General features: G+C 43.8%; 1 protein-coding gene across 1 annotated transcript; it reads right to left on the minus strand.

Moving 5' to 3' along the window:
- Positions 1-1,470: 1,470 nt before the first annotated feature.
- Positions 1,471-9,092, minus strand: Kctd14 (potassium channel tetramerization domain containing 14). The gene is made up of 2 exons (XM_026387305.2): positions 9,045-9,092; positions 1,471-2,142 (listed from the first exon to the last, which is right to left on the minus strand). Exons 1-2 carry the CDS (start codon positions 9,090-9,092, stop codon positions 1,471-1,473), a joined length of 720 nt encoding a protein of 239 aa, XP_026243090.1.
- Between the last annotated feature and the right edge of the window lie 1,817 nt (positions 9,093-10,909).

The following is a 10,909-nucleotide window of genomic DNA, read 5'->3' on the forward strand; positions in this document are numbered from 1 at the left end:
TTACAAGTCAAGGGTGGGGGCCATCTGTCTCAGAATTGAACTTGAAAGATAAATGTCCAGATTACCTTCCTTAAAATTTAGTACTGTCTTAGGTTGAGGAGCAGAAGCGGAACATAAACTCTTATACAAGTGGTTTATTGAAGAATTGGTGCTCTTAGAAAGGGAGTAGGAGCAATGCAGACAAGCTAAACAAGAATGTGCTCCCAAGTAAGACTGACCCCAGCCTGATCTCACAAGAAACTCTGCAACAGAAACTTGAAGAAAATTGAAGCTCAGCACGGAAGCAATTTAGAAGGCTGAGGCAAGAGGATCACAAACTCAAGGTCAGCCTTGGCAACCCTATCTCAAAAAGGAATGATACAACTCAGTAGGGTAGGGTTCCCCCAGGTTCAATCCCCAGTACTGGGGAAATTTTTTTTCCTTATGTAAGTCAGGGGCCAGTCTTTTATACTTTTGTCTGAGAGGTGGCAATTGTTTTCTTTTTTTTGAAGTACTGGGAATTGAACCCAGGGTTGTTCTACCAAGCTACATCTCCAGCCTTTTATTTGTTTATTTTGAGACAGTTTTACTAAGGTACTAGGTGGGCCTCAAACTTACAATCCTCCTGCCTCAGCCTCCTGAATAGCTGGGATCATAGATGTGCACCACAGCACCCTGCTTCTTTACCAGAATATGTCTCAAAATTAAGAGTGATTAGAACCACTCAGAGGGAGCTGGGGATGTAGCTCAGTAGTAGATCACTTGCCTAGCACACCCAAGGTCCTGGACTCAATCCCTAGTACCACATATACAAATAGAATCATCCAGAGGGCCTGGTAAACTAGGATGCTAGGCTGATGCTCAGAGATTCTAACTCAGTATGTCTGAAGTGGAGCCTGAGAATGTATATTTCTAACAAGTTCCCAAAGAATGCAGATGTCATACCTTGAAAAATACTGTTCTAGAGAAGAGGACAGATATGGGGTTTCCACAAACACATACAGCTACTGGTGAAGGCAATCTGGGAAGTGTCTACTACAGGTACTAACGAGATTTTCCTCAGGAAGGCATGTTCCAGGATTGGATGAACTAGGGCATCACTTGAGGATGGGAAGATTACATCTTTAGGTCAAACTATCTAGATTCATGATATCCTGTATTTTCCTTTTGTCATCCTGCATCTCCCGGCAAAGCACTGTTGAAACATTCCTGTTTATCTTAGACTTGTTATTGTACATTAAGGGGCTGGCAAGTACATGAAGCTTTGAAGAGGGAACAGCTGGAATCTTCTAGGCAAGTGTACAAGGGTCAGGTGCAAGGAGTGAAAAGTTGAGAAAGGGTATGTATAAATATTTGGGGGCAAGGCCCTAAGCTAAACTTGGAAATTGTTTGATGATTATATGTTAAATAAAAGGAAGATGGCTTTTGATGACAACTTTTTAATTTCATGAGCCCCACCAGAGCCCATAACACAGTCCCAGACTCTGGGGATCACCACCAGGTGAAGGTGAATATATGGAAGCAATCGGTGACCTTGGCCCGGTGTGCATGATCCAGGTAGTAGTTCCCACAGGACACCTGGTAGCCCTGGGCCTTAATGTCCATCTCCACACAGTACAGAAGGTCCTTGATTTCTGGGCCTACCTTCCAGGGGCCAAACTTGACAACTGGCATCTTTCTGGCCTCCAGAGAATGGAGGGGCTGGGCACACCTTGTGGCTTCCTCCTCAGTGCGCATCACACACACCACCACACTTGACTGGCGTACTGCCACGGCCTCTGCCCTTGCCAGACGCAGCAGGAGTTCTAGATTCTCACTGTAGCCAGGCACTCGCAGCAAGAACTGCTTCCGCGCCACCTGCTCACCAAAAATCTGGGGCGTGTCCTCCAAGAGCTTGACCAAAGGCTGGATTTCATAGAATTGAGCCTCACGGTATACCTCAGGGATGTGCTGTGTAGGCACCTGCCCACTGCGTAGGTAGTCCAGAATGGCCCCAAAATAGGTGCCAGGACGATCGATGAAGAAGCGACCCTCTGCGTCAGTGCAGGCCTTGGTTGAGCTACAAAACATCTCTGTCAGCTTTGAGCCTGGGAGTTTTCTCAGAGTCCCCATGGTGGTGGTGTAGATCTGGCCCCCGATGTTCAACTCTACAACGGTGGATACCTGGGGGCAAAAGCGGCAGGGTGAACCAACAGCACCATCTCCAGAAAGCTCATGATTTCAATAACCTAATACAGAACATGGGGGAGCCTCAACCTTTGTCATTAGGTATTGGAAGTTACACTATACTGAAAGGAATTATATTTATACTGTGTAGCTCCAGAGGGTGGATATTTTAAGGAGAAAAAAGACTTCAGATACAAGAATGCCTATTCAAGCCTTTTATATATATATATATTATTTTTTTTAAGTACTGGGGATTAAACCCAGGGGCATTTTGCCCTGAGCTACATCCCCAGCTCTTTTTATTTTTTATTTAAGGAAGCATCTCATTAAGTTGCTCAGGGCCTTGCTAAATTGCTGAGGCTGGTGTCAGACTTGGATCCTCCTGCCTCATCTTCAGAGTCATTGAGATTACAGGCACATGCCTCCATATCCAGTTTCAAGTATTTTAACTTCTTTCGATCAGTGAAAACTGCTGTGGAAGTCCCAGTGATAATATTTCCAAAATATGTGGCCTTTGGCAAGCCTTTTCTCCTCCCTGGGTCTGTTTCCTTATCTATAAGACAAGAATATGCAATTTTTTGTGGTACTGTAATAGAACCCAGTGCCTGCCATGCATGCTAGGCAAGCACTCTACCACTGAGCTACATTCCTAGTCCTGAGAACATGCAGGTCAGGAGTTCCCAACCTGGAATGCTCAGATCTCTAAAACAATTTTAAATTAAAGAAAGTAAAGGGATGGACATGGTGATCCACACTTGTCATCCCAGCTACTCAAGAGGCTAGGTAGGAGGATCACAAATTTGAGGCCAACCTGAGCACCTCAATATAAAAAATAAAAAGGACTGGTGGTGTATCTCAGTGGTAGCATGCAGCTGAGTTCAATCCCTAGTGTTGAGGAAAAAATAAAAAAAAAAAGAAAGAAAGGAAAAGGTGGGAGTGGGTGATGATCCCCCATCTCATTCCACCATCTTTCCTGCCCTCATGCACCCTCACATTTCAGAAAATTTTAAAGAACTAGAATTCATTCAGAAGTACTTCATGGATACTTACTATGTACTCACATCCTGTTCTAGGAATTGAAGACAAAAATTATTTTTGAGTGTATATGTGTAGTTCTGGAGACTTAACCCAGGAGACCACTGAGCTACATCCCAAACCTTTTTATTTTTTATTTTAAGACAAGTTCTTGCTAAGTTGCCCAGGCTGGCCTTGAACTTATGGTACTCCTGCCTCCTAACCCACTGGAATTACAAATGCCACCATACACTGAAAGGACAAAAAATATTTTATCATCAGAAGTTCTGATTAGCAGTTGACAGATCTTTGGTTAATTTTAAAAATAGAATCTGTGGGCTGGAGATGTAAGTTGATGGTATAGCACTTGCCTAATGTGTGCAAAGCCCTGGGTTCCCTCCCTAATACTGGGGAAAAAAGAAAAAAGAAGAATTTGTTTGATGGATGTTTTTCAAAATATGAGCCTGTGGGGCTTAAATAGGACTGGTCAGCACTAGATACAGTGGATGTAAAACTGCTTCATAAATTATAAATGTGCAAGGGTAAATTACGTTAAGATGTCCAGTGGAATTTTTAAAAACCTCTCTGTACCAGACCCTGGGCTGAGCACGAAGGATGCAGGTGAGTCTTCTTGGAGATGCCCTCAGCTAGTAGGGAGAGGGACATGGAACCAGACTGGGAGTTGTGTTGCATTTGAGGAAACTTTGGGTGTTTCTAAGGGATTTCTAAAGGATGTGATGGCTTAAGGCCCAGGGTTTTATCCCTAGCACTGCAAACAAACAGAAAACTATATAATTGTTAGTACACATGAAGTGATACACCAGTTGTTACTTTTACAAACTAGCTTCCTAAACAACTTTTGTTATTTAAAATTCACTCATTCAATAAAATATGTATGTGACTATTTTGTACTTTGTGCCAGGTACCTGGGAACCAGTGATGAATAAGCAGGACATGGTCCCAGCCTTCACATTCTAGTAACTGCAATTTTATTGTTTTTGTTTTTGTGTTGTTGTTGTTGTTGTCGTTTAGGGGTTTTGGGCACTTAACTGCTAAACCACGTCCCCAACCCTTTTTATTCTTTATTTTGAGAAAGGGTCTCATTAAGTTGCTGAGGCTAGCCTCAAACTTGTGATATTCCTGCCTCAGCCTCCTGAGTCACTGGGATTACAGGAGTGCACAACCACACCCAGTTTGTACAGTGTTTTAAATGCATTGTCTAATTCAATCATAACCACACTGCTATTAGAATGTATTAAATCCCTATTTTACAGATGAAGAAACTAAAGCTGAAGGAGGTAAAGTAAGCTGTTAAAGATCAACCAACTACTAAGTGATGATTTGAACTTGGGTCTGCTGTACTCCAAACTCACCTCCATTCTTCATCCCCTACTGATTCATTGATTTGACAAAATATGTGGAAGACCTATTGTTTGCAAGCCTTGCGCTAGGCAGATGATTAAGACACAGCCCCTGCCCTCAAAGAGCTCGCAGGGGAGAGAGAGAAACAGATGGCTTACACATGTAGGTGCTGAGAGGAAGACTCAAAGGTAGGAGGAGTCAACTTTTTGTGTTGAAGGTTGATTTCCTAAGGGATGTGATGGCTGCTGCTGCCATCTGGGTAATGTTAAAGGGAAGGCTGGATTCCTGACCTGGAGACTTTACAACTCATTGCAGGGTCAGGGATGGAGAAGGGGCTCAGGATTGTCCTTCAGTCTGATTTAGGTGCTACCTCATTCTCAACTGGCCTGTAGATTCTACCTCTAAGATTAAAGTTGTATACTGAAATTAAGAGGGCCAAACACAATCAAACTGCTGGAAAGCACTGAGTTGCCATGGCAACAGCTCCTACCAGGGGACAGTTGTGCTACTAGATGGGAAAAGGCAGAGGAGAGAATGCATCTTGTCAGCAGCTGTCAATACAGCTGAGAGAAATAAGCCCAGGATCTGTGACTACTCCTTTCTCCCATAAACTTCAAGGGCCTTGGCAGGGCTGTTTGGTTAACCCTGAGGTCACCTCTGTGAAGCAGGCAGTTAAATGTGAATTCGCAGACTTTACCCCGTGAATGAACCAATGTGTTCTCATTATTCCTGTTATCACTGAAAGCTTGCGGGTCTTTTCTTTCTTTGAGTGTATATATGTTGTGCTGGGGACTGAACCCAGGGATGCTTTACCACTAGAGCTACATTCCCTAGTCGTTTATTTTGGGAGAGAGTCTCACTCAGTTGCTGAGGATCTCCCTGAGTTGCTTGCAATCCTCCTGCCTCAGCATCCTGAGTTGCTTAGATTATTGGTCTGCGCCATCACACCTGATTCACAGGTCTTCTTAAAGGTCCTCATATCACAGGCAAGGAAAAGTCAAAGATGAGTCTCATAATTAGGAAGTGACAAAGTAGAGCTGGTAAGGCCATGAGGATATAGGGATGAATTAGACCCAGCCCACACCCAGTTAAGCTACAGGGTCTCTACACATCTTACCTATTCTTTCAAACATTCATACATTTCGTTAGATCAGTCTCAGATGAATGAAAGAAGGGATATCTTCCCAAAATGTCCCCCAAGCCCTTCAAGATCTCTCACCAACCCACAACCCTGAACTTTCCCACTTCTCTACTCAGTTATCTGAGCCCTAGGTAATCTTGCATTCTGCTCCCACCCCTCAATTTCCCCACACACCTAATCAATCACCAGATCCTAGTAATTCTATTTGCCTGGTAAGTTCCATGACCCCCTGGATTCCCCCAAATCCATTCTCCATTCTGAAATCAGAGTCCCTTTTCTGAAGTGCAAAACTGATGCTGTCACTCTCTGCTCCCCACCCCCTGACCAGGGATTGAACCTGGGGGTACTTAACCACTGAGCCACATCCCCAGCTCTTTAAATTTTTTGTTTGTTTTGAGACAGGGTCTGCTAAATTGCCAAGACTGGCTTTGGAACCTGTGATCCTCCTGCCTCAGCCTTCCAAGCCACTGGAATTACAAACATGAGCCACCTCACCCAGACACTCCCTGCTTTAAACATTTGAGTGACTTGTAATCCCAGCAGCTCTAGAGGCTGAAGCAGCAGGATTGCAAGTTCAAAGCCAGCCTCGGCAATTTAGCAAGACCCTAAGCAACTTAACAAGAAAACATCTCAAAATAAAAAACATAAAGGATTGTGGCTATAGCTCAGTGGTAAAGTGACCCTAGGTTCAATTCCCAGTACCCACCCTCGTTCCAAAGGAAAAAAAAAAAAAAAAAAAAAAAACACTTGAGTGACTTTTCATTCTCTGCAGATAAACTCTTGGATTCCTTAACAATGCTTAAAAGTCTCTTGGGGCAGGAATGGGGGCGGGGCTGTGGCTCAGTGGTACAGCACTTGCCTAGCATGTGTGAGGCACTGGTGAGGTGCTGGGTTCAATCCCTGGCACCACATAAAAATAAAAAACAAATAAAATAAGGGTATTATGTCCATCTACAACTATAAGGAAAAAAAAATATTGTGTCTACACACAACTAAACAAATATATTTTTTAAATGACATTAAAAAAAAAACGTCTCTTTGCAACATGTCAACTGCTTGGCCTTTAGTAGTCCAAGAATAAAACCACCTGCTTGTTCTCTTTCAGGACTTCAATCACTTGCCTCTTCCCCTCCCCTCACTGTGTTCTTATCTTCCAGGAATCCTTCTAATAGGGTTGTCTCAGGATCCCACAGGACTGAGTACTTCCATTGTTACAGCAGTTCCCTTCTTGTAATACCCTGTTTATTCATCTGGATCCCCCATTACTCTGTGTCCCTAAGGAAGAGACTCCTAATTCATCAGTATGTCACATGCTACAAGGCTCAGCACACCAGGGATATTCGATAAATGTCTGTTGGATTGATTCACAGGAGCACCTGATATTCTGATAAAGGCTAAATCTTGCCCTACCTGGAATCATTCTCAGTGCTGGCTCCATAAATTGCCCCGCCTTTGCCCAGGAATTTGTTATTTATTGAGCACCTAGGGCAATGAGCACTGAGCACCCTGAGTACACAACATCTAGAGCACACAGATAATGAGCTAGTGGCTCTATCAACAGCTAACACCAACACTGTCATCACTCTATGGGAAAGACCCGTACTCTTCTCCACTGCTAATCCCCTTTCCTTTCCTGCAATATTCAGGATGGCACTTAAGCCAGGAGAAAATTAGAATTTTTTGCTTTTGTAGTGCACAGGGGCTTTTTAAAAAAAATAAAATACATACATATATATATATATATATATATATACACATACACACACACACACACACACACACACACACACACTTAGTTGTAGATGAACACAATATCTTTTATTATTTATTTTTTTATGTGGTGCTGAGGATTGAACCCAGTGCCTCACATGTGCTGGGCAAGGATTCTACCACTGAGCCACAACCCCAGCCCCACTGGGACTTTTTAGCAGGTCCCATAGTGTAATGGTTAGCACTCTGGACTTTGAATCCTACAGGGGCTTTTTTCTTTCTTTCTTTTCTTTTCTTTCTTCTCTCTCTCTCTCTCTCTCTCTCTCTCTCTCTCTCTCTCTCTTTCTTTCTTTCTTTCTTTCTAATACTCTTTCCAAACTCCCTCTCCCAATTCCTGGGGACAAATAAGCAAGCAGGGGTATAACAGTGATCCCTTGCCTTCTGAATAAAGCCCTAATTGCTCAAAGGCTTTTTTGTTTTTTAATGTTTTTTTCTCTCTTCTACCCTCTCCCCCTCCCTAACAAGATTAGGGAGACAGTGATATTCTAACTGGGAGATATCCCCTAGTTAATTACCCTTCAACACTCCCACTACTGGAAGGAGATACCTGCTGAGGATCTGGGAAGTGAATATTAGGGTACCCTGGGACCCCTATCAGAGCACACCTGGAATGTAACACTTGAAGTGTTTCTTTAAACACTCTCACCCCCCATACCTTCCCACCCTCACCCCCCCACACACACACACCCTGATCCAGAGAGTCACAGCCTTTGGGACAGGAGTCCCTGTGTTTCTCCTTTGCTAGCAAAGCACTAAACCTTCTTTTCCCTTTTTCTCAAAACGTGTCCTCATTATTAAATTGGCATTAATTGGCATTGGGGACAAGGACCAAGCTTTTCGTTATAGGGGGACTCAAGATCCAGGCAGAGGGCAGACAAAGGCAGGCTGGAAATGGCAGGGGAAGCCCTTGGGATTCCCTTGGGCTGGTTGAATAGACTCCCCCATCTGGGGCAGGGGAAAGGGAGAGACAGAATAAGAACAGAGTACTACACCAGAGCCAGGGGAATGGGGATGGGGGTCCCGGGGGACACGCCACACACAGAGTGGAACCAAAACAAAGGACACAAAAATCAAGTGGAGAGGGAGGGCGGCGAAGCGGGTGCAGTAGTGCACGCCAGTAATCCCAGCGCCTACAGAGGCCGAGGCCGCAGGATGGCAAGTTCCAGGACAGCCTCAGCAACTGAAGCGAGACCTTGTCTCAGAATAAAATATAAAGAGCTAGAGCTGGAGCTTAGGGGTAGAGTGCTTGCCCAGCATGTGCGAGGCCCTGGGTTCAATCTCCAGCGGAGGAAAAGAAAAGGAAGGAAGGAAAAGAAAAAGCGCAAAGAGGAGAATCTGCACAGAGCCAAATAGGAACCAAGGCGCGAAAGCAGAACGAGCAAAGCAGGAGGGACAGCCACCAAGGACAAAGGAGAGAGCCCAGCCAAAGGCAGAGGGAGACAACGCCACCAGAAACGGGAGACTCAGACAGGGGGAGCAACCGGCAGAGGAAAAAAAAAAAAAAAAAAAAAACAGCGAAGGAAAACCCAGGTGGCGGGAGAACCAGAGCCGAAAGGAGAGGGAATATAGCAGCCCCAGCCCACCCGTCCGCCCAGCAAAGCCACGCACTCACGGTGGGCGGGCTGGGCCGCATATTCTGGGGCGTCGAGGTCAAACTCATAAGGGCTTGGTAGACAGTGAGCACTAAGAACCCCAGCAGCATGCAAATAACTCTGGCGGGCGGAAATGCACCCAGCTACCTGCGGCTGGGCGGGCCTGGGCTGGGCGAGGCCGCGATGAGACCCTAGGCTAGGCACCGCCCCTTCCCGGGCCCGGAGTTTCCCAGCGAAAAGGAGATGGCCGAGGGAATTGATTCTGACAACCAGGGACTGACTGACTACTCCCTACCAAGATAACTGGTGAAAGATCATCAATTGCCATTTTACAGATGAGAAAAGTGAGGCTCTAGGATGTAGGGAGGGAGGTGTGGACTACTTTTCCACCTCCGAGCAGCTGCTAGGATTGCAAAGCATGACCAATTTTGAAAAGATCTAGGACCTATTATTTTCATTGTTGAATCATAACCTATAAGCAGGGGAGAGCATAACTCCCCTTCCTCATGTGTGGGCTGTGCATAGCAACTAATTGAAGAGTACAGTATGGGAAGGGTGAAAGAGAGGAAGCTTTGCTGTTGTGAAACTGACAACAAACTGAAGTATTACTACTTCAGCCAGGTTATCAAGGTCAACATCAACAGTTACCAATCTTGATCATGGTATGTACATTTGATATGAGATGAAAACGACCTTCCTCCAAGCAGGGCATGATGGTACATATCTGTCTAGGCAACATAGAAAGACCCTGTCAAAAGAGAAGAGAAAGAGAGGAGGAAGGAAGAAAAGAAAGAAAGAAAAAAATGATATCTACCTCCTAAAAACCTATAACCCCAGTCTAATAGTAAGAAAAACATCAGGTCAGGCATTGTGGTGTATGCCTGTAATCCCAGCTACTGAGAAGGCTGAAGCAGGAGTTTCTCAAATTCAAGGCCAATTTAATGAGACCCTGCCTCAAAATAAAAAAATTAAAAGGACTGGAATCTGGGGATGTAGCTTAGTGGTAGAGCACTCCTGGGTTCAATCCCTAATATTGGGGGAAAAAAAAAAAACAATGTCAGACAAATTCCAATAGAAAGGCATTCTAATATATAGCTAACCAGTACTCCTCAAAAAAAAAAAAAAAAGTATCAAGGACATCAAAAAACAGGGAGGAGGGCTGGGGTTGTGGCTCAGTGGTAGAGCACTTGCCTAGCATATGTGAGGCACTGGGTTTGATTCTCAGCACCACATATTAAAAAAAAAAAAAAAAAAAAAAGTCAAGTCCATTGACAACTAAAAAAATTTAAAAATTAAAAAAAAAAAAACCCAGGAAGGAAAATTTGAGAAGCCCTCACTCATAGCCAAGAGTGGCTTAAGGAGACACAAGACTAGATGGGATAATGAAAAACATAAAATAAAAAACAAAAAACTAAGGACATATAAATAAGTTATTGACTTCAGTTAATAACAGTATATCAAGGGACTGAGGTTGTGGCTTAGTGGTAGAGTACTTGTCTCGCACCATGAAACACTGGGTTCTATCCTCAGCACCACATAAAAATAAATAAATAAACAAAGATATTGTGTTCATTTACAACTAAAAATATTTAAAAAATAGTATATCAATGTTGATTCATGGATAAATGTAACAAATATACAATATTAAAATATAATATGTTAAGGAACAGAGAACTGGGCGTGTTGGCACAACTCTATAATCTCAGCAGTTTGGGAGATGGAGTCAGGACAATTGCAAGTTTAAGTCCAGCCAGAGCAACTTAGTGAATTTGTAAAATACTAGGTGAGAGGCTGCCGTGGTAAAACGCCCTGAGTTCAATCCCCAATGCCACAATAAATAAATAAATAGGAAAACTGAGTGTAGTATATGTGGAAACTTTCTGTA

This window comes from Urocitellus parryii, chromosome 4, assembly GCF_045843805.1.
Source record: "Urocitellus parryii isolate mUroPar1 chromosome 4, mUroPar1.hap1, whole genome shotgun sequence".
Taxonomy (NCBI): Eukaryota; Metazoa; Chordata; class Mammalia; order Rodentia; family Sciuridae; genus Urocitellus; species Urocitellus parryii.

Excerpts from the sequence above, each read along its gene's own strand:
- Kctd14 (XM_026387305.2), bottom strand. The coding sequence starts at position 9,092 with ATGAGTTTGACCTCGACGCCCCAGAATATGCGGCCCAGCCCGCCCACC. Across the intron at positions 2,143-9,044 it reads TGCGGCCCAGCCCGCCCACC|GTATCCACCGTTGTAGAGTT; the intron begins GTGAGTGCGTGG and ends TTTTGCCCCCAG.